Source organism: Alligator mississippiensis, chromosome 1 (genome assembly GCF_030867095.1).
Source record: "Alligator mississippiensis isolate rAllMis1 chromosome 1, rAllMis1, whole genome shotgun sequence".
NCBI classification, from domain to species: domain Eukaryota; kingdom Metazoa; phylum Chordata; order Crocodylia; family Alligatoridae; genus Alligator; species Alligator mississippiensis.
In genome coordinates, this window is record NC_081824.1 from 245,727,419 (window position 1) to 245,751,287 (window position 23,869).

Genomic DNA, 23,869 nt, shown 5'->3' on the forward strand with positions numbered 1-23,869 from the left:
CATCCTGCTAGTAAATCTTTGGTGAGGGGAAGCATACGTGGACATGGGTGGATGTAAGGTGGGGGGGGGGTACGGACCTCCTTGAAAAAGGGGGTCTGGCACATCAACACAAAGAACACAAACACATTTTTTCCAGTTAAAGAGAAACTAGTTCCTTTACTAATATGCTTAGGGGCTAGCACTATATTGTTCAGTTTAGGATCAAAGCAAAAAATACATACAACTATTGGAACATGCACTCATTTGCTAGACTGTATATAAGTTTAAATACAGAACACACACCAAACTAGGCAAAAATGGACAACATAGTAAAAATAGTGCAATTAATCCTTCAGTTATTATAATTAAACATATATGTCTCTTATAAAATAAAATCTATCCTTCCCAAGTGTCTGGACAGTGCCTCCAGTAGTACTTCACTGTCAGTCATTTCTACACCTAAGTTAATATTACCACACCCAAGTTAAGGACTTTAGCTACAGCTAAAAATCGAGCAGGGCTGTGAAATAGAAGAATGGCTAACAGATGGCAAATATACAGAAGAAAGAATAGTTTGAACAGTGGAACATCAAGGCGATTAAAAAGGATACAGTGTCATTAACACCACTGAAGTGGAGAGATTAGAAGGAAGCAAGGAGATGATAATAAACCATGAAGTCAATGGAATTTCTAAGCACTGCTTAAATAGAAATGCCACTGCCCCTCCCAGGCAATTGTTTTAAAGTTTGGGTAAAGCAGGAGTAGAAGGAGAGTGCGCTGAACACCCCTTGGATCTACCTCTGCACATAGAAATATTTGTGTTTTGTCTCTTAATAGTCATGGTTTTGTAAACAAATCACTTACATGTCTACCAACCAGATTTTTGCATATGTAAATCAGATAGTGTGGTCTAAAAAGTGCAATTATATTTTTACTTATAGCTGTAATGAAGTGTAAAGCTGCAAGCAGAGTTGAAACTCACTTACAAAAGCAAGTGCTCAGACAAATTGGGGCTTAGCAGTAAGTTGATTTACTGAAGAACTTCGTAAAAGCACAGGTGTGAGAAGGACACCTTCCAGGCTCAGTACTAGTTTGGCCCGGTGGCAGAAATGCCACCGTCTGTGCCCCTCTCCAGAGATCTGTCTCTGCCAGCCTGAGAGGCTGGTGTTGAATCCCTCAGGGCGGGGATCTCCCTCCCTTGTCTGCATGACAAAGTCCTGGGAGGCGAATGCTCTGGTCACCTGGGAAGGGGGGGGGGGAAGCCCGGCTCTGCGCACAGGCCCAGGTAGCCAGCAAGGTTTTTTTGGATTGGTTGGCTTGTGGCCAGCATTGGCAGCTTCGATTGGACCGGGCTGCTGAGGTCAGAGAGGTTATAAAAAGGCCCGGGCCAGGAAGAAGGGGAGCCATTAGCCATGCGGTCACCCAGGCGAATCTGAAACTGGCTCTCTCCTCATCACCGCATGCTCCAAGAGTGACCTGCCTCCAGAGGAAACTCCAACCACCTCTGGATGATGCGTGTGAGTAAGCTGCTCGAGATCAGGCTAGATATTTAGCTTACAGTAACTCAGATGTGTGTTTAAAAGGCTACCCTCAGCCACCCTGGTTTGCTCTATGGGATTCCTCTGATATTTCTAGGATATTGCTCTACCTTTTACCCTGTTTCTGCCCTACCCCCTGTAATCAATAAAATTCTCCTTGTGACTGGTGTGGGACATTTATTGAGGGGTGGGTCTAAATTATGCCGAGGAGGCCCCTTAGGTCTGCGGACTAAGGGAGACTTTCCTAATAAGCCCCTGACTTGGGAAGTGTCCCAAGTGCCTGTATTGGGTCTAGTGCCCATTGGATGATCAGGCCTGCGTTTTCCAAGGCGCGCAGAGCCAGAAGTGAGTCCAGAGCCTTGGATGGTGGCAGCGGGAACCTCAGGCTAGCGGGTGTGCTCCAGGGAAGGGGTTGGCCGGACGGGAGGCACCCCAGGGAGGCACTTGGAGCCTGGAAGGTGGTCGGGTGCAGTGAGGTTGGCGGCTCAACGCAGGAGCGCCCCCTACTGGCCCACCACAGGCCCCACCCTTGTCTCTGGGCAAACCACCCACCTTGTTCACCTGCCATGCCTGCTTGATAAATAAATTGTGATGTTAAATAGGTGGGAGGCTGCCCTTCATGTGCCCAAATGACCATGGGCAATAAGTACAGGCTCCAACCATCCCTACATGTATCCCATGGCTTGCAGATGTCACACTGCATGATGATACTCTAGCTCAAGGCCATGCCAAACTGGACACAGTTGGATCTTGTATGTTACAAGTTACATACAATATCCCTTTGGAGGCACACATATACCAGCCCCCTCTCGCTGGGCCCTCTTGCACTCCACCGGCTCTCATCCAGTCTCTTGCATACTGCCTATCCAGGCTACCCTCACTCCACCCTACTCAAGGAGATCCTCAAGCTTTTCTCTCTACCCTTGGTCAGCCCTGGCACAGTCTTTTAGGCCTCTCCCATGACCCTCACTTGAAAGGGACTGAGTGATTACTCAACTATGGGCCTGCTTTGCCCCGGCCCCTCACTGGACCACTATGCCCCTCTCTCAGGCCACAACTCCGCCCCTTTACACTGGGGCCTGGGGTCTTCCACCCCCTTGGGACTCAGCCGCTCCTCCCTGAGCTTAAGTGACCCCACAACTCCACCCTGCCACTCAGGGTCCAGGGTCCAACATGCCATAGGACTCAGGCACTTCTCCTAAGCTTACCTATCCCCACCACCAACTCTCCTAGTAAACCACCAAAGGAGGGGGCAGGGGTTTAGGTGCCCCAACCTGCCTTACACCAGGAAGGTTCTCAGTCCTGGTATAGGCAGGACCACCAGGCCTTCCTATCCCAGCAGGGTGCGGTTTTGGGTCATGCCCAGAACCAATGAGGCCTCCTTCATCTCCATAGCCTCGCCCTTACCTCCGAGTTATTCCTGAAGCAAAAGCTCCACCAGGCAATGTTACGCCACTGAACACCAACTGCTCTGATCTTATAACAGAGCTCTCCAAAATGGCTGCTCATCCACCACCTGGCAGCTCCCTGCTCCAGCTGTTAAAGTGACAGATACCCAAAGGGGTGTTCTTTCACAACAGGAAATTCCAACTCATTGTTACCAATGGGTTATAGCCTAAAAAGATGCTGTATGTGTTATAACAAATAAGTTGCAAGTAATAAGAAGAAATTCCTTTGACTCAAGTGCCAGAACTCTTTGAGCTGAATCCAATTCTGCTATGACTTCAGAAAAGAAACATTTCCCATTCAGGTCTCGCATAAAAGTAAATTACTTGCAGGAGATTGCATTAGCTGCTGCTTTGAGTCATCTTGTTAGATCAATGCTTATTTGCTGATAGGCAGAAAAGACCAGCCATTTATCAGGTCATGCATGCCTACCCGTTGGATTTTGGCTGCCATGGTATATACACATAATAGCAAAAAAGGAGGCACTACCATCTGGTCAATCAGGAATCCTGAGCTAAAGCCTGATGCCACCAGTGCACTCATAGCTGGGACCAGGAGAGAACTTTAGGTAATGAATTAAATTATGCACTGTACAGTAGTACTGGACAAGTCACAGGACAATTTATTCACCTATATTAACTGAAGCTAACATTTCAGTACCAACTTTTACAGTGGACTCGAGGCCAAATCCTATAACACTGATTCCAAGAGGACGTTGGCATTTAAATACCTTTGCAAAGCTGGGCCTTAGTTAATTTTTTCATTTTGCAGCTAAAAGTCCTGAGAATCAGTCCTAACCAATGACCCAATCGTGTGTGTGGGCATGTGTACATGTACACATGCCCAATGTAGTGTGCGCATATTTTCATAGATTCTGTTTACAAGCAAGGAAGCAGGAAAAGTAATCAGGCTAATCATTTCCAAGAAAACAGGTGAGTGATTGTCCACTTTGAACTATTGGGAGACAGTGTTGTTCAGAAAAATTAATAGACAGGTTCCTAAGCACTACAGCAAGACATAATATATACCATATTTCCTTGAATCCAAGAAAAGGTATTTTCCCCCCATTCAACTTTGAGTTGGGGGGAGGGGGGGCAAGATACAGCTCCAGATCTAACCACAACTGCAACCCCAGAGCCAGGGCTGGAGCTGCTGTTACTACAATTGTTATTGCACGGTCAGGTAGGAGTTTAAGCCAGCTTGTGCAACTTAGGATAAGCAACATTGCTTGGGGGTATGGGGAGGACTAAGTGGCAGGAAGGGATGCAGGTACCAGGGCACACTGTGGGGCAGGGGTTCTTAACTCCATCATCTCCCTTCCCCCTCACCAATCGATGCTTGCAATGGTAGGACAGGGGTGGGGAAACAAATTTAAGATCACTCCCCCAGTAATTAGATTCTATACATGGAAAATTATAACAAACGTATACATTTCCATCTGTATCCATTTCTAATGATTGGGAGGTGGCCTTAAAAATTCAAAGTAATCTTGGATTCAGCTAAATATGGTAGTTCCTGAAGTCAGTGATATCTGTTAGGTGCTCAACACTTTTGGAAATCATGCCACAGGTTTAGAGCCCATTTATTGATCTAAGAGCCTAACTTCAGTTGCCACTATCTAGATATATCTGGGAGATAATGTATGCATACCACAAGTTAAACATTCCCTATTGGAAGCAGAAGTGTGCTGTAACCATTTTTAAAGTCATTTTTGTTACAAGCCTCTTAGATTTGCTAAATGCTATATAATCAGAGACAGCTGTTAGCCTTGAGCAAAATATGATTTAATAATCTTATTTTTAACATAGTGTACAATAACTTATTTTGCTTTAACTCCAAATCAAATACAGACAGCCCACTACCTTACTTCCTCTCTCATTGGTGTCAACAGCATTTTTATTTCAGACAATGTTGCAGGATTTAGTGTCCAAGCTACCATGCCATGCCTTCCCCGGCCTCACCCAACATAGAAGGGCATAATCCTGATGCCATTCTGCAAGAAAAAAAACAAACAAACAAAAAAAACCAACTTTGATAAGGGCTTAGTCCGAAAGAGTAAACCTGGAATGGAATTTGCAGTTACCAGTGTGACCTCCTTATACAGATAAAAATTCAGGGCTGATTCTATACACTCGCATGTATACAGTTTTGCTGCTTGCAGTGGGGTTGTTCAAAGGAAGAGAGTCTGCAGGATGGGCTCCAAATAACAAAACCTGATCCCACTTGGATTGAAGTCATAGACAACCATTAATCTTAAGGAAAAGCAGAGTGGGTCCCCATAACAGAGGCTGGGTCCAACCTCTCCAATGTTTCTCCACTGAAAAATGAAAAGTGAGCACAGTCTGCCAGAGATGTTGCACCTTCATAACCACACGACTTATAAACACCACTTGTTTCAAGTTAAAGCTTGTGTTGCATTTAATGCTGCTCGCTGCCTATTTTATCTGGGTTACAAAGGAGACTTACAAAAAAAATCAAATCAGATAAATATATTTGTTTAACTCTCTGATTCTCAGCTGCACCTCAGAGTGCCCTGGCACTGGCTAGTTCCTTGGATGCCATGATGTGAGGAGATAAACAAAATTTAAGGAGATAAGCAGATTAGTGCAGGCCCAGGCTTGTTCCTGCCAGGTTGATTTCCCCCCCATCCCCACTACAAAGAGTTACGTACTGTAATATGTAAATTAACATTCGAATTTCAGTGCCATTTGATTCACAAAAGTTATGGAGGAGTAGCCTCGAGTCCAAAAACATTGAGAACCACTGCTTTAACTAAAAATTTGAACCCCCCCCCCCCATAAGTCTGGTATTTACTAAAGCGTATTTGGCATAGAAAGACAGAATATGTGTTTAGATTTTAAAAGGAATGTGTATATTCAATAGTAACACTAATACAAAATTATTTCATAAATACGAAGTCTTTACCAACAAGCAAGATGCATCATTGTATATTCATTCTCTTTGTGGTACAGAGCACCTTCAAATCCCCTGCTTTTAAAAAGACTTTTACAGGACTAATCCCCTAAGAGTTGCCGTAGAGAAAGCGAGAGCAAATTTTTTAAATGCCATCATCTGAAGTAGCTTGTGGTTATGGACTGGAAGGTTGGTCCTCAAATAACTTTATTGAATGACTTTGCATACCAAACTTAGTCCTCATTCTGCAAACAAATGTGGACTTGGTTTTTCAAACATAACTTCAGTGAAGTCCTTAAAAATCAGTAGAACTAGTCACATATGGGTAAAAATCAGAACATGTGGCTAAATGTTCACAGGCCGGAGGCCTGAGTTCGACATTCCTGAATGATAGCAGTTCTCTTCAATTTGTGTTGAGTTTCTAAAGAAAGAAAAAAAGAAAAAACAAAACAAACAAAAAAAACCACCTCTGGAAATTAAAATAAGTGTTTAAAACTAAAAAATTAGTTAACTTTGCATCGTATATGGATTTGTCAACCTAAAACTCAGGATTTATTAATTAGGTGTCATGTATACATCAGCAAAAATAAAAATTAAAAAAAAAAAATTAACCAAGGTGCTTTTTAAATTTCTCAAATCAGGACTTCCTACTATTTGCACATTTGATACACATACAGGAAAGTTAAAATACTAGTGACATGCCATTCAAACATATCTATGCTGCACAGTATTGTTAGCTCAGGTATGTCTATACTGCATCATAACTGAGGTAGTTTGGGTGCCAAAAGCAGACTATGCATGCAGCTCCATACAGGTTTATTTACCTTGTTTCTTAAGCAAGCACACGATCTGATGTTCCCACTTGGTTTTCTTCTTTTTCTGGGAGAAACAGCCTGCTTCTAACCTAGGCTAAAAGCAAATTAAAATGCCACCGGATGGACAAGCAAAATCAAGGGTCTGCCCATTCGCTGAAGATCCCAGCTCGAAGTGGAGCCTACAAGTTCATACTTCCCTCTTCAAAAACACAGTCCAAGTCAAAATCTAGACATAGCTAATTCCAGATAGAAACCACCTTCCCCCAAACCATTCAGAGGCCCGAGTCTGCCAAAACTAATTTACACCGTGCTCATTTAATGAGCACGTTAGAGTAGTAAAATCATCTTATGTTTGGGAACCTTCCCATCTCTCAGATGGCTTTTCTAAATTGCCTCAAGTTTTTCCACAAGAACTTCTACCCTGGTGGATCAGTATGTTTGTGAGGTTGCAGAGGGATTGAATTAGGTTTAGCAAAGGAAAAAATAAAACAAATCTACCTGAGAAATGAAGGTTAGGTTTCTCCTTGGCCTACTAACAGTCCAGTATCTCTTCAGAACATAAATATTAAAAAAAAAAAAAAAAAAAAGTATTGCCCAGACTGTCTATTCTTATTTCAAAGCACTCCCACTTGTTCATACATAATATTTTCAATGAAACCATAGTTGTAGTGCACTAAGAAAAAGTCAAAAATTTTACCATCCACCCCTTTTTCCATTACATAGCAAGATCATCATTTTTATTGTTAACTATCAGAACAACAGAGGATTGAGGCACTGATTCGACTTTCTCCAAGCTCTGCATATTCCAATTTTTTTAACTTCAGTCACAAGTTATCCAGCGTCCTCAAAGTGTGGGTAACATTTCATTTGTCCTTATACACTGGTAACACCTTTGGCTTAGAATAACAGTAGGGAAAGTTGAACACAATATTCACTTTTAGTAAGGTGGGACCTTCATTTTCAAAAATAAAACAGGTAACAGCCCACCCAGTTGCTGATTGTTAGAGCTGTAGGTCATTTCCTACTGAGGAAGTGGTACACAGAAGATGACAGAAAATAGAGGGAAAAGAAGGGAAATCACAAAGAAAGGAAAACGTGTGTTAGGGTTTGAGAGGTCCTGACCAAAGACCAGTGAAATCTATTGGTTGGCATTTCTATCTACAGTAGGGAGCTTTGGCTCAAGTTCATGAAGTCCTGTAGAAAAGAAAATACGGTGGCTATAAAAACTATCAAAGGAAAGTACAATTTGACTGGGAAGAAGTATAAATATAATCAGGGACCTACCAAAATCATTATTATGCAATTTTTGCAGAAACCATGATTTTGGGTGGGCTTCATGAAAAAGTGCAGGCTCTTTGAAAAAGCATGGGCTCCCTGAGGGTGGGGAAAAAGTAAAAAAGCTGTAAGAACAGAAGCCCTGGCATCCTAAAGCATGGGGGCAGAGGGGAGGAAGAGGAAGAAGAAGCAAAGCATAGGCTCAGCCCCTGATGTAGGCTCAGTCCAGGAGCCAGTTCAGGACCAGCCAGGGAAATGGGAGGGTTTTGGCGTCAACTTTTAGTGCCCACAGGCATACTGCTGCCGCATGCATGTTCCTGTCTGAGGAAGAGCAGGGAAGAATGCTAAGAAATCCTCTAAGATGGCCAAATATGTTTCAGCGCTGAACCGTGCAAGACAGTATCCTGCAGGGACCTTACACAGATGGAGATAGACGCTTCTGTACTTCCTGGAATGTCACTCTGGAGGTGTCCAGGAAAGCCAGCACACGTTGGCACTTGGAGTCCAAGGTACACATGAAGGAGGAAAGCTGTTGCTGAGGCTGAAAGTCAGAGAAAGAAGCAGGTGACCATATTCTCCCTGTTTAAAAGGGCCACAGAAAGTAGCTTGACAAGGCAAGAGGTGGCATTTTCCCCTCATGGAGGCTTGTGTGGCAGTGAACATCCCACTGGAGAAAACTTGATCACCTGAAGTTAAGGAACTGCCTGAACCAAAACAAGCCAAATGCTGGCAGCTTTCCATGTGTTAGTCTTGGCAAAGCTTGTTATTTCCCTGCAGTGATTGCTTCGCATGTATAGTCCATGAAGGCTGTCTTGACAGAGTAGGATTCCTTCTTTGTTGTGGCTGACGAAGCTACCAACCCTCAAGATAAAATGTGCAGCGCATAGTTATTTGTACTGTGGAGCTGGACAGACTGGGACCTGCCTATGTTTCAAATTGTGCTGGTCTACCTCACATCTGTCAATTTTTCTACCATCTCTCAAGCCATTGTGAAGGTAATTGTCAGTTATGGCAGGCTTTAAAAACATCTCAGCATTTCTGTCTGACAAAAGCCATGTACGTGACATTCTCCAATGTGCTCCAAGGAATGCTGCCCAAAGCTGTTCATATCACCTGCAATGTGCACATTCTGTCCTTAGTAAGTGACATCTGGCACATGCAGTTCCCCGACGTGGATAGCCTGGTGTCTTCCTTCAAGAAAGCCTTCAAGGACTGTCCAGGCCGTAAGGTCCAGTACAGGGAGTTCATTGCCAGTCAAAGTGGAGACTCTCATGCCACTGTGCCATTGCCACCAGAACCTGGGCTCACAAGGTGGAATTTGTGATTCAGTGCAGTCTGTTGTCATGCCAAGCATATGTAGCACGATCAGCAATTTGTGAGTGAGCAGCAGGAAATCACACCCAGCACACAGTACATGCTTAAACTTTCCAGTCTCTTAAGGTGAGGTTACATTCAAGATCAAGTGACATTTGTGGCCGACAGTGTCACCCAATTCATGAAGCTTCTGATATGGCTTGAAGACCGACAGGCTGTGATCCACCACGCACAAAAGCAGCTGAAGGATTTGATAAGCTGAGGTGAAGACAGGGCATTGCAAGAACTGTCAAGCCATCTTCATGAAAACCACCACAGTAGGGACCCGTTTCAGGCAATAGTCATGAAACTGAACCAGTACTACAGGTACGACATGCCAACGACATCATGGTTCAGAAAACTGGCTACCCCCTTCCTTAGTGCTGTTCAAGTTTTGGACCCCAACCAGTCATGACCCTTGTCTATTAAAAACATTCCCCAGATGGAGGAAAGAGCATGACAAAGAATGTGCTACTTACACAAATTTCTTCAAAGAGTACCAGATGCCTTTGCCTGTGCTCTGTTCTAGGTCTTTGTCTGTGACTGGTATCCAAACTCCGAGTGCCTCCCTGGGGGCGCCTCACATCTGGCCAACCCCCTTCCTGGAGCACACCTGCTAGCCTGGGGTAAAAACTACCACCACCCAGGGCTGGGCTTGATTCTGACTCTGCATCCCCTGGGTAACACAGGCCTAGTAGCCCTTGAGGGTACCTGACTCACTTCAAGCACTTGGGGATGCTTCCCTCAGCTGGAAGCACAAGTAGTGTTCTCCCTTAGTCAGCTGAACCAAGGGGACCCCAAGGCATAATCTAGACCCACACCCAATAAGTCTCCCATGCTAGGTACAAAGGAGAACTTTATTGGTTACAAGGGGTAGGGTTGGAATAGGGTACAGGGTAGAGCAACATCAGAGAAATCCCATAGAGCAAACTGGCATGGCTGGGTAGCTTTTGATCACACATCTGAGTTACTGCAAGCTATATATCTAGTTAGATCTCAGGTAGCTTACTCACAAGTATTATCCAGAGGCAGGTAGAGATGCCCTCTGGAGGCAGGCAGTTCCTTGATCATGAGTTTTGAGAGAGAGAGAGCAAGTTTCAGATGGCACAGCTCTTCTCTCTCTCCGAGTCTTCCTCATGGCTGCTGCCCCCTCCTCCTGGGCAGTCCTTAACTTATATAGCCCTTATGACCTCATTTATCTGGTCCAATGGAGGCCAGCACCTGTTGGCTGGCAGCCAACCAATTTGAAATACATCACTAGTTGCTGGGCGGACTGGCAGTTCCCAGCTCCCCAGGGAGCCAAAGCCCCTCACCCAGGTATGTGATGCCAGTCACTAGGCAGAGGGAGCAGGTTTTCCCCCTCCCTCAGGAATGTATCCAGCTCAGGTTACCTAAAGAGAGAGGGTAATGTGTGTACCCTCTGCAGGGCCCATCTTAACCAAATTGTCACAGAGCAGAGTTTTTGGGAAGAAACAGAGGTATCTTTCTGCCACACTACTTACACAAATTTCTTCAAAGAGTGCCGGATGCCTTGCCTGTGCTCTGTTCTGGGTCTCCGTCTGTGACTGGTATCCAGACCTTTATGCCCTGGTAAGACACTGCCTCACCATTCCAATGTGCTCAGTGGATGCTAAGTGCGCCATATCAGTGTACGGACAAGTGTTTATCCCATGGAGACAGAGAATGTCTCCAGCAACTGCGGCTGGGTTCCATTTAATACCTAACATGAACTGCCCATCTTAAGGTTAGCATTGTTTCAGTAAACTACTATTTTTTTTTTTTTATAATGTCCTTTAATAAAGTGTACATAGCTGGTATTAGTTAATAAAGTGTATATAGGGGTTTAGGTTGTAGCCGTGTTGGTCTAAGGATATAGGCAGACAAGGTTCCTTGGGTGAATTTGATATCTTTTATTAGACCAACCCAAATGGTTGGAGAATAGTTATTAAGCAAGCTTTCGGGTTCAAAAACCCTTCGTCAGGCTAAGGACGCTGCAGCAGTTGCTGCGTGCTCTTCCTGGATGGAAGTGTATATGTATATACACTTGGTATAAGTTACAATTCATGTTGTGCATAGCTTTATTTTCATAAGATAGAGTTTCATTAGAGTTTAATTAAGGGATTAGCTGTTATTAGTTAATAAAGTATATATAGTTATTAGTTAATAAAGTGTATATTGTTGGTAATAATTGCAATTTATGGTGTGCAAAGCTTTATTTTAATAAGATATTTCATTTTGGACCTTAATTAAGCGCTTAGATTGCTTAATAGCATGTCAATTAATGGCTTCTGCAGGCTTAATCCCCCAATTAAGCACATGAAAGCCATTAATTGACACATTAACCAATCTAAGCAGTCATTAATGGTTTCTGCAGGCTTAATCAGGGGATTAAGCACAAGGAAGCCATTAATTGATGCATTACAATCCAAGTGGTGGTTTGTGTTGGCTCTGAATTTAAGACCCAGAGGCCTTGTTCTGGGGGGATACCCATCCTCACACTGACCACAACCTTTCCATTTGCTATTAGGCAAATTTATTGATACACTGTGAGACCAGAAAAGAAAGAATACAAGCAATTCTATACATCTACCAAATCCTAGGGCTTTCAGAGTCAAAGTGCATCTGAGCAGGATGCAGTCTTCACTCTGAGGCTCTCTTAGGTATCAGATATCAGCAACCTGGAAGTGGGATGCTGAGGCTCACACCACCCCAGTAGGTTGAATGAGATGGGCTCCATGGTGGCCTCGGGGACCCTCCCAGGGGAACAGAGACCCCTCTTTGGGAGGAGGAGGGATGGAAAGGAACCTAGGTGGAGGGATGAGGAGGTACCCTTTGCTGCTCCAAAGTTCTTCTTTTGTATTCTCCTTCCCTCCTGAGGACTCTTCATCCGTGGTTATCACTAGATGGTTGTCATATGTCCACATAGCTCATCACGTGCACACGTACTAATTTGGTCTTTCCAGGCCTTTTTCTAATTTGGTCTGTTCCCCCATAACTGTGACTTAGCACCTCCTGCTCTGGTGCCTTGCTAGCTGGTGCCACTTTATTTCATGTTATGGAACAGTATGGTACATGGCTCTTTGTTTTCCAGACTGTGTCCTTGTTTGTCTTGTTGTGTTAGACAGCCTGTCTGCTTCCAAGGCTGTGTGAAACAGTGCGACTGTGAGACCCAGACTCTTAGAAATCAATTAAACTCTGCTGTCCAACCTGAACCATTCTAATGTATATCTATAAGCTGATAAGCATATACCTCTAAGCCAATTCCCCAAAAGCAAACCTTTAAATACCATTTTCTAAGCCATCAGTTTGTAGGCATCTGGCAATCTGTGAGGAGAGGTGGAACTACCAGGCCCCCTTAGCCAGAGGCATGGGGGGGGGGCTGCCACACACAACCTGAGAAAGTGGCTGCCTGGTTCAGGATCTGCCTGCAAAATCAGTTGGCAGCTGCCTCAAGTTTGATAGACCCCTAAATATAATGATTAACCTAGGAGATCATGGTCTACTAAATGAAGTGACTAAGTACTGGCCCCAGTAATACCGTTATTCTCTTGAAGACAGGCATAGAAGGGGATGAGACCCACTTTGGCAATATGCTGTGTATGAAGGTAAAAATTCATACCAGCAGGTCTAAGATGAGGAATGTTGGGTTTTGCTTTTAAATTTACAGTCAGTAAATTGACCTACTTACCTCCCCACCTTTGAAACAGAGCTGACTATTAATCTTTCCTTGTAAATTCATAAAGTTCATCTCAGTGATGAAATATCACATGCAGGATGCATCTACATATACCATTAGCACACAGCAATGAACTCTGGCACATAATCACACCAGACTTTACTGCTCCTGGGCACCACATTTACATGTAGAAAAAACTAGTTCATGCCTGAAATTATAACTCTACTGTTATAATTGGTAGATGTGTGTATGGTTATGACCCCACAAAGTCAAGGATGATGTTGCCCAAGCGAGAAAGAGAAACAGACTTTGCATACAATTCAAGAGGTAACCAAACAAGGAGGGACTGCAGTAGGCCATACACTGCAGACAGTCTCTCTCAGGAGAAGCTTCCAATGAGACATCACTGCTCTTTAAAGGTCTGAATCTGCCCCTATTGAAGTCAGTGGTGCAAGATCAAATCTTAAGGCTCCAATTCATTAAAACATTTTAGGCAAGTGCTAAAGGTCACATTATATCAATGGAAATTAAGAACATACTTAAAAGGTTTGCTGAATGTGGATGGGCAGCTAACTGGGTGCATTAAATTAGTAATTCTATCATTTCTGTGTACAAGATTCAAGACTGTTTATTTACCTACCATGTTTCCTTTGCAACATGTTGATTTACTGTAAGCAACCTACTACATTTGGGATCTTAAAATTCTGAGACCATGAGAACTCAGAATTCTGTAACACATACACCATCTAGCGTGCAATTGCTAACATTGCATCTCACAAAATGTTTCCCTACATTCTTGGTAGTGTTAAAAGTGATAATGGTCCAGCAAATGCTACAGGCAAGAATTTTTGTGGGTGTTATCATTTATTTTAAAAAAATAAAATAAAAGTGATCACCCACAAAAATCCTCTCTCTCTACTTACTTGACATTAACCATGATTTAATTGTATACACTTATTTTCCTATTAGAAATCACAAGCATTCTTAGAGAAAACAGCAATAGGCATTATATTTAATTAATTAATTAATTAATAAAAGTCCTACAGTGATGATGATAATGCAAATCTATAATTAGATCCATAAACACATTCAAGGACAGAATGTTAGGATGCAAAGTCAAGTACTCAAATACTAGAATGATAGTTGCTTTTGCCACCATAATTCAGTTTCCTTTTGGACATGCATGTGGCGCAACCTTTAATTACACCATCACATTCTAATACCTGTTGACATGCAAAACAAGTTATACTGAACAAGCAAAGAAGTCAAAGAAAAGATTTGGGGACAACAGTGAACACTTCTAGGCACAAATACTTTAATTACTGTGCCAACCTTAATATGCCAGCAGACAGTGATAAAATACTAAGGGGACAGGGAACACAGAGAAATTAAAAAAACAAAACACCCCAAAACAAACAAGTACAAATGGAAGATACTAATGTCCTAGGATAAGAGTCTTGGTCTGTTAGATTGAACAATGGGTAAAAATGATGGCTTTGTTGGAGTTGGTGGTAAAACTCCCATTAACGTTAGTAGAACAAAGATTTTCACCACATCATGTAGTGATTCGCATGGGGAAGTGAGTCGTGAACTTGTAACTCTCTATAATTTTAAGCAAGTTCCTTACTTGCTCTGTGCCTCATTTAAATGATTTACAAAACATAGGAACCTGGCAGAAGTGTTCTCAGGCTCTAGCCTTGTAAAAATGTTAAGGCCTCTCTCTCCCAGCCTGTCCCTTCCTTCTACTCCTTGGGTTTCTCTTCCCTACAGTCAGCCCAGCTGCCTGCCCTCCCTTCTCTGTATCTTCCCTGTCCCAGGGATGGCTTGAGGCACAAAGTAAGGTACCCAAAGAGTTTGGAGCAGCACAGGGACAGTCTCCATTTTGGACCTAGGAGTAATAATAGACCGTAGAATGATCATGAGCCATCAGAGCAATGCTGTAACCAGCAGGGCAAACAATACTCTGGCATGCATCAACCAGTGCATTTCATGTAAAACCGAGAAAGCAATTCTTCCACTTTACTCGGCATTGATGAGATCACAGCTGGAGTGCTGAGTCCAGTTCTGGGCGCCACACTTCAACAAGGATGTGGAAAACTTGAGAGAGTCCAGAGAAGAGCCTCCCGTGTGATCAGAGACTTGCATGGCAAGCCATACGAGGAAAGGGTGAGGGACTTGGGCCTCTTCAGCCTAAAAGAGAGAGGCCTGAGAGGGGACTTTGTAGCAGCTTACCGCTGCATCAGGCAAATACATCAAGGGCTCAGTGAACAACTGTTCACCAGGGCACCCTTGAGAAAAACCAGGAGTAATGGCCACAAACTCCTGGAAGACCGTTTTAGGCTCAACATTAGAAAAATCTTTTTCACAGCCAGAGTGTCCAGACTGTGGAATAAACTCCCTCCAGAGGTGGTGCAGTCACCTACCCTGGAGATCTTCAAGAGGAGACTAGATGGTCACCTGACCCCCAGTTATCTTTCCTGCCTACTGCTGTGGGGCTGGACCCAATGATCTTGTGAGGTCCTTCCAGCCCCTTACACAAAGTCACAGACTCATAGATTGTGTCAATTCTCCTCAGGGTAACAGGAGATTTGTGTGACCCACCAAAGGGCTGACACAGGGAAGAGGGGCTACAGTGGCGTACCTGCCTGCATTCTGCTAGTTGCACCTACCTCTCTCCCCAGCTGTGACCCAGCAGCAAGTGCAGTAAGCAGCTTTTTGGGTGGCAGCAGAAGCCATAGCTGAAGCCCTCTCCCCCTCACAGACCTTCCCAGGACTTACCTGCAGAACCTTCTGGGGGAGGGCTGCGACTGTTCCTTCTTCCTCATGAGTGCACCTGGTTGGGTTGCACCATCTTCCTGACTCCTTTAAGCTGGAGGCTGCCTTCAAGGTAGGCAAAGGGGTGTTCAGTGTCATATATTGTCACAGTTCAAAACAAAGTGTCCATTTGTCTTTTCTACCTCCACTACCCTCAGGAAAAGAAGGCAGAGCAAAGATGGAAGAAGTGAGCTTTAAACTACCTGCATTGCTTCTGTACGCGCTCAGGCTAGCCAAGGGCCTGCCTTGACCAGCTCACATAAACATCACCTAGCCACAAGGACCTTCCAGATACTTTCCACAGTCAAAAAACACAACCCTAGTCCTCCCCACACAACAGGCGCTGGGCCAGAGAGTAATGAAGAGTTACCCTAGCAACTCTCTACCCACTGCAGCTGCTTCCATCACTCAAAAGATTTACCTACACCTATTTCAGGTGTGTTTAAGGCCTCTCAGCACTGCCACAACAATATGAGGGGCTAAGAGGAAAGCAAAGACACAGGTCCACATTTTGCAGTGAACATTTTGAAAGAACAGTACAGGGAGCAGCTAGAGCACAGTGCGGCACATAGAAGCATTTTCCATTACCTCAGACCACCCGTGGCTGTTCCTAAACTGCTCACCAAATTTATTCTCCTTTAAGAAGTCTCAGGTATCTGAATTCCTGCTCCCTGCCTCTCCTTAATTAAGGCAGCCAGTACAAAGTGTAAACGGAGACAGCTGAAGTATTGGTTAGGTTAGAATGAAGAAATGGCCAAATATCTTAAACCAGTTGATTCAGAGCTCGTATATACTGCAGATGCAGAGCTGGCTACTCCGTTCAGCTTTATAATCCAGAAACAGAGAGTGCTTCCTTCCTTTTTTCATTTTTTTTTTCAATAATGATGTTTTTTTAGGCTTGTGAAGAAAACCTTAGGAACATGACCTGAGCATAGCTGATGCAAACATGTTGTCTTTAGTTTCTGGGCAGCTTGACACAATACAGAAGCTCTGAGTGCAGTGAACTATCCTGTTCAACTCAATGAGGTATTCAACTCTGAAACTTAGATATGACCATTGAAGTCAGCAGAGTTAGCTCTTTCACTGCTCCTGATTTCAAGCAAGCTTCTGTATTGTGTCATGTTCCTAAGGCCAAAAGCCCCAACTATCCCAGCTACTCAAGCTTTCAATACTCCTGACAATTTATGCCCTGTATTTAGGACTATTATTTTCTACAAACCTCCACAACACAATGAACACTGAAACTGTGGAGAGCAGCAAACTCATGAGAAAAGACAAGCAGATTTTATATCAAAATGAACAAATGCAAGGGCAATTGTCCTGAGCTTTTAATTTATAAAAAAAAAAAAACAAACTATTAGGAAGCTGCTAAAGAATTTTAACTGGAGTGACCCACAATCACTTTTATTTCAGTGCTCACTGGGTGCTGCCGGGCAGGGAGCGATCACCACTGCCCCCTACTGCTCCACGCTGTATGGGGGGTTCTGCACGAGCCCCCCTGTTGACTGCAGAGAATGAGGCCTGCAATGTAAGACAAGATTTGCAGATTTTCATCATTGTTATATATTTATTATTCACTCTTTTGCAGGTCATGGCTGTGCTGCTAGCCCCTGTACAGCTGCTAACAGTAGCAGTAACCATTTACCTAGAGCTAGTGAAATCCATTCAGGGCGGTGTTTATTATGGGATCAAGCAGCTGCCACCCCAAGTCCCACAGTATCAGGCCCTCGGACAACAAGTACCTCACATGCCATTGGGCAAAGAAGGTGTTCCAATGCAACAAATGCAGCAAATGCAACACATGGGCAAGGAGGTGCCCCACATGCAGTATGGAAAAGAATACCCTCACCTGCCTCAATATATGAAAGAAATACCACAGCTGCCACTGCTGGGCAAGGAGATGGCTTCAAAGAAAGAAAAAGGTAAATGTGTCAGAGAACTCACCTTTCCACTCCCCTCAGCTCCCCAGAGACTAACTCTGTGTTAGGTTTCCCATAACATTATTTGACTGCAGACCAAAAATGGTCCTATAGCACCCCTGCCAATTGCTTCAACAGCAGGTAAGTTCACACAGCTTGCACCTCACTCCCTGAGTGATGGACCAGGTTCCCTCCAGGGAGCAGAAAAGCATGTGGGGATGCATATTCATCTTACATGGCTGGATATGCTCTTGTGACTGTTTCCTGAAAAGAAGGGCTGGCTTTCCTCCAAGCCAGCATGTACTTTCTTAGCAGGCTTATATTTGCCACCACCCTTCAGCAAGCCAAAATTTGTATCATGCCTGACATCAGTGTGAATGGAGATATTTATGTATGCATCCACTCACCTAGATTGCAAAACCAAAGTTGCCTTCATAAAAGAAGAGTAGGAAGTCTGCATTCAGTTCCATGCTCTACCACAGATTTTATGCAGGACCATGGTCATCTGTAAAATGGAGATAACACTTCCTTACCTTATAGGGGTACTGGAAGGAAACATATAGCAAAGACTGTGCAACATTTGGATACTACAGTAGGAAGAATCCCATAATGAGTTGCAATATATACCTCTCATGAGTAAGGAACATATAAAAAATCTAGCCCCTGCCTTATCCTGTGGCTTTCCATCATCTCTAGTAAAAATACAATTTTTTGCACTGAAACATTAGGTTATATCCCATCCAAAAATCTGGTACAGCAAGAAGAAAGAGAAATGCTAACTGACCAAGAATTCCATTGTTGCAAAATATCTGCCAGTCAGCTGGGGATTTCTCTGTAGACCTGCTATTTTCTCAGCAGAAAACCTGGGGAATTTTTACATGAATACTAGTAGGCTTTGCCAATCTGCATATGCAAATAGCTGTAAAATTCATTTACTTCATAGGATGTCAGGAGTATTACAGGGTCTATACAGTGTTTTGAAGATACGGAGTGCTGTAGGTGATATTAGCCTTAGGTCTTTGTGCCTCTGCCTGGATTTAATGGGTGTTAAGAAACTTCCTTCTACTTGCAGAGCTATGCACCTGCTGGTTTCCCCCTCACACCTGCCCCTCAAGCGGTGGGCAGAGGGAGGGGGGACATAAGTTTGGCTCTATTAATGCAGAGGGTGTCAGAATTTGCTGCTAAAATATGTCAGCGCAATTAGTAATACCCACTCTGAAGCAGGTTGGAAAGGCACCATTCAGAAGCACAGCACTTCTTCCCTGTGCTGCCTTCTGGGATACTGTGCTACACATTCACTCGTACGTAGGGTGCATATCAAGCTATAATCTATTTTAAGCACTTTGAGACAATGAGTCAATGAAGATTTTTCAGTCCATTCAGATCTTTAGCATCAATATTTAGGGACACAAAGGTTGGTAGTGGGATCCAAGGAAAAAGAAGTGGGTGGTTTAAGTACCATAGGTTAGGAGAGTCTCGGGGTGCCCAATTTCAGGACAGTGTTGAAGACTTCACATCACTAGCTGCATTTTCTTGGTTAAGATCAATTCTTAATATTTGACTACAGATTTTTGTGTTTGACTGGTTGGCAGCAGTGGCTTTGAAACTGCAGACTATTTATTTTTCTCAGAAGATCCCTTTCCAAGAATGCAAGCAATTAATCTGGAATATTAAATAATAAACTGTATACTTTAAAGGTATGTTTATTCAACACCTTATCAGGGTGAAAGCATTTGAACAAGATATCTTGTCCTGTTCATCAGGTCTGCCCTAGAAACTTTTGCCAGCAATGGTATTGGTCAGCAAGGTGATTTTTTTGCAATGCTTTTATGCCAACAACCACCTTGATGTAGATGAAGTCGTTGCAGCATGAAATTGGTTTTTGCTTTCCAGAGGAACACGGATGTGCACTTTGCGGTGCCTCAAAGGCTTTTGAGGCACCACGAAATCCACATGAAGCATGTCAAAAGGTTCTCTGCACTGCATATTTGTGCAGAGCCAAAATTAAATACTGGGAAATCCTGGGATCTAAAAAAATGGGTTTAAAAAAAGTGTGGTAGTGCACATGGCAGCAGTATGTGCTGCTTGAAACCGGAGCCTGGCTGGCCAGAGCCATGATCTGGCTGCTAGCTAGCAGGCCTGTGCGAAGCGGCTAGTATTTGCTTTGGATTCGGCCGATTCAGGGGACGGTGATTCGATTCAGTGATTTGAATCACTGTCCTGATTCAATTAGGCCAAATCTGATTCAGAGACAGGGCCATCTGAATCAGCCAGGCCCTTTCCCTGCTACTCTCTCATCCCCAGCAATGGCTGCCCGCCCTCCCCAGCTCCCGACACTTGTTAAAAAAAAATCCCCGGTGCTCACTGGGTGCTGCCGGGTGGGGAGCGATCACCACTGCCCCCCACTGCTCCATGCTGCATGGGGGGGTTCTGCATGAGCACCCCAAATTCCCCCCCCCTCACTGTCCCAACCCTCCCATGGGTGCCCCACCCAGGCCAGCTCTGGCCCTTTAAGAAAAATAAACAAAAAAACCCTGGGTGGGGGGGCACCCCCACTGCCCCCCATTGCCCCGTACCATGTGGGGTGCTCTGCAAGAGCCCCCAAGGCTGCTGCAGGAGTGGTGAGTCCCAGGGCTTTTCTTTGCTTTGTTTGTTCTTAAAGGGCCGGAGCTGGCCTGGGCAGGGCACCCATGGGGGTGCTGGGGGAGCAGGAGGGATCAAGGGGTTCATGGCAGAGCCCCCCATGCAGTGTGGGGCAGTGGGGGGCAGCAGGGATCAGCACCCCACCCCCCCCTGCCCAGTAGCAAGCTTTTTTTTTTCAAGTACTGAGCTAGGGAGGGTGGGGGCAGCCATGGGGGGGGGGCTTGCAGAGGTCCCCCTTTGGTCCCCTCCCCCAGCCCTCCCTCCCCTGCCCCTAGTACTTACCAGTTTGGAGTCAGCTGCAGCTCCATGCTGCAGCCACCGGGGACTGTCCAAATCATCAAAGCTCTCCAAACGTTTTCCAGTGATTTGGAGAGCTTTGAATTGATTCGGACCTTTAAATTGGTCCCCTGATTCAATTCAGATTTGGATATTCGGCCACTGAATTGGACTGAATCTCCTCTGAATCGAATCACCACCTGAAGCTTTGCACAGTCCTACTGGCTAGGCTCTGCATGCCCAGATTGATGCTGTTGCAGCCCTGGGAAGTCCCCAGGATCCCTAGTAAAGCTGCTGGAGCAGCCCAGGTGCTGTCCCCAGCTTCCCCCTACCCCATCTGGGGCAATTTGCCATGTGCCACAGCACACTTGCAGGGGCATTTTCTGGGGACAGCTATGTATGTGCCGCTGCTATTTGTCCCTGGGGAAATGCACACACACGCTCATCTAGACTCACCCAGTACATCCTATTTTGCTAATCAAACGTATAAGGTAGATTAGCAATGGCACTTCTTGACCATTATAACTTCATCTCTATTAGGAAGGAAAAATGTTTAAGTGCAGATAAGGCTATAAGAAGTCATCCCAAAATAGTGATATTTTTGCATTTCATCACAGACTTGAAGGCTAACCCATATATATGACCAACTGAACAAAGGTGCAGATGACTTTCTTGTAAGAAACAAGAGAAATGTAGGGGTGAGTGAAACCATGTAGGTGACATCATGGCTAACATCTATCTGTCTGTTTCTGTCTGTCTGTCTTTAAAAAAACAGAAATCCCTTTAGTCAATTTGAGAGGTGAACAAGGTCCCCCTGGTGAGCCTGGACCAAGAGGGCCACCAGGACCCCCGGGACTACCAGGCCATGGAGTGCCAGGAGCCAAAGGAAAACCAGGTCCACAAGGATATCCAGGAATTGGCAAGCCAGGATTGCCCGGAATGCCTGGAAAACCAGGAGTAATGGGGCCCCCTGGGCCAAGAGGTGAGGTTGGACCAAAGGGAGAGATTGGGCTTATGGGAATACCAGGACCACAAGGACCACCAGGACCTCACGGACTTCCTGGATTAGGAAAACCAGGAGCCCCAGGATTACCAGGAAAACAGGGACCAAAGGGTGAACCTGGAATGAAAGGACCACCAGGAGCTCCTGGGATTCCAGGACCTAAAGGAGAAAAGGGCATTGGGATTCCAGGTTTACCAGGATTAAAAGGTCCACCTGGATTACCTGGACCCCCAGGAGCAGTTGGCCTTCCAGGCATAGGCAAACAAGGAATGATTGGGTTTCCGGGACCACAGGGCCCTATAGGTAAACCTGGACCTCCAGGTGAACAAGGGCCACAAGGCCTTCCTGGTGTACCAGGGATTCAAGGTCCACCTGGCCTTCCAGGGGTTGGGAAACCAGGCCAAGATGGAATCCCAGGCCAGCCTGGATTCCCAGGTGGGAAAGGTGAACAAGGCTTGCCAGGTTTACCAGGACCACCTGGCTTGCCAGGAGTCGGTAAACCAGGTTTTCCTGGACCTAAAGGTGATCGTGGCATGGGTGGTCTCCCTGGCCCACTTGGGCCTAAAGGTGAAAAGGGGCATGTGGGGCCTCCTGGCATGGGTGGGCCTCCTGGGGAGCCAGGCCAGCCTGGATTACCAGGAGTAATGGGGCCCCCTGGTGTCACTGGATTCCCAGGACCAAAAGGAGAAGGTGGAGCTGTAGGGCCTCAAGGCCCTATTGGTCCCAAAGGTGAACCAGGCCTACAGGGCTTCCCAGGAAAGCCAGGTTTCCCTGGGGAAGTGGGACCTCCAGGTCTGAGGGGGCTTCCTGGTCCAATAGGGCCAAAGGGAGAAGCTGGCCACAAAGGTTTACCAGGTCTGCCTGGTGTTCCAGGGCTTATAGGCCCTAAAGGAGAGCCTGGAATCCATGGTGCTCAGGGCCACCAAGGTCCATCTGGAATCCCAGGTATTGCAGGACCCAGTGGTCCAATTGGACCCCCTGGACTTCCAGGGCCTAAGGGAGAACCAGGTTTACCAGGCCCACCAGGCTTTCCAGGAATCGGGAAACCTGGTGTTGCAGGCCTCCAAGGACCACCAGGAAAGCCTGGGGCCCTTGGACCTCCTGGCCAGCCTGGATTCCAAGGTCCCCCAGGGCCCCCAGGTCCTCCTGGTCCTCCAGTAGTCATCCCACCCACCCCACCAGCCATTGGACAATATTTGCCGGAGGTGGGGCCAGGCCTAGATGGAGTGAAGACCCCAACTGGCTATATGGGCAAGAAAGGCAAGAACGGTGCTGCTGTCTATGAAATGCCTGCCTTCACAGCAGAGCTCCTCACACCTTTTCCACGGGTTGGGGTGCCTGTGAAATTTGACAAGCTCCTCTACAATGGCAGGCAGAACTATAACCCACAGACAGGGATCTTCACTTGCGAGATCCCAGGAATTTACTACTTCGCTTACCATGTTCACTGTAAAGGGGCCAGTGTCTGGGTGGCTTTGTTCAAGAACAATGAGCCGCTGATGTACACGTATGACGAGTACAAAAAGGGCTTCCTGGACCAAGCTTCTGGAAGTGCTGTCGTTCCACTCATGCATGGAGACAAAGTTTACGTCCAGATGCCATCTGAACAGGCAGCAGGACTCTATGCTGGGCAGTATGTTCACTCATCTTTTTCAGGGTATTTATTGTATCCCATGTAAAGCAAAAAACACACAAAACCTAAACTTTTCTCTCTGCTTCAAACTTTTATACCATTGAAAGATGCATTTAAATGACTGTTTTGGACCACCTTATACAAAAAAGCAAAAAACAAACAAAAAAAAAAACAAAAACAAAAAGTACAAAGTTTAACATTATGCACAGCTAGTTATGAAATGGTGTAGTGAACATATTTAATAATGTGTATCAGGTTCATTACAGTTGTTTTGTACCCAATGGGGACGTATTAGCTGTACATTATATATTTCTGTGATACCATGCTTTTACTTCATTTCATTTACAGTAATGCAGTAGTAAGGTTCAAATCTAGCATATATCACTCACTCCTGTTGCCTACTTACATGAAACAATGATCTAAAATATGAGATGAAGAATAACTTAAAACAGAATGAGTCAGTATGAAATATAATATATAATTATATAAAGTTTGAATGAACTTTTTTTTCTAAAACAGGGTTTATCTATCTACACCATAAGCGGCGACACTTCTAGCCTGAAATCTTTATTTTCCCCAATGTAAA

At 44.9% G+C, this 23,869-nt stretch overlaps 1 protein-coding gene across 2 annotated transcripts in view; it reads left to right on the forward strand.

Moving 5' to 3' along the window:
* The window catches only part of COL8A1 (collagen type VIII alpha 1 chain), a 170,842-nt gene extending 147,375 nt beyond the window's left edge, over positions 1-23,467 (forward strand). For both annotated transcript variants that reach the window (XM_014603997.3, XM_019476545.2), the window contains 2 exons: positions 17,398-17,731; positions 21,423-23,467. In XM_014603997.3, coding sequence (XP_014459483.1) covers positions 17,401-17,731; positions 21,423-23,329 — 2,238 coding nt within the window. In that variant the 5' untranslated portion in view covers positions 17,398-17,400 and the 3' untranslated portion in view covers positions 23,330-23,467. The remainder of the gene's footprint in view (positions 1-17,397; positions 17,732-21,422) is intronic.
* Positions 23,468-23,869: the final 402 nt, after the last annotated feature.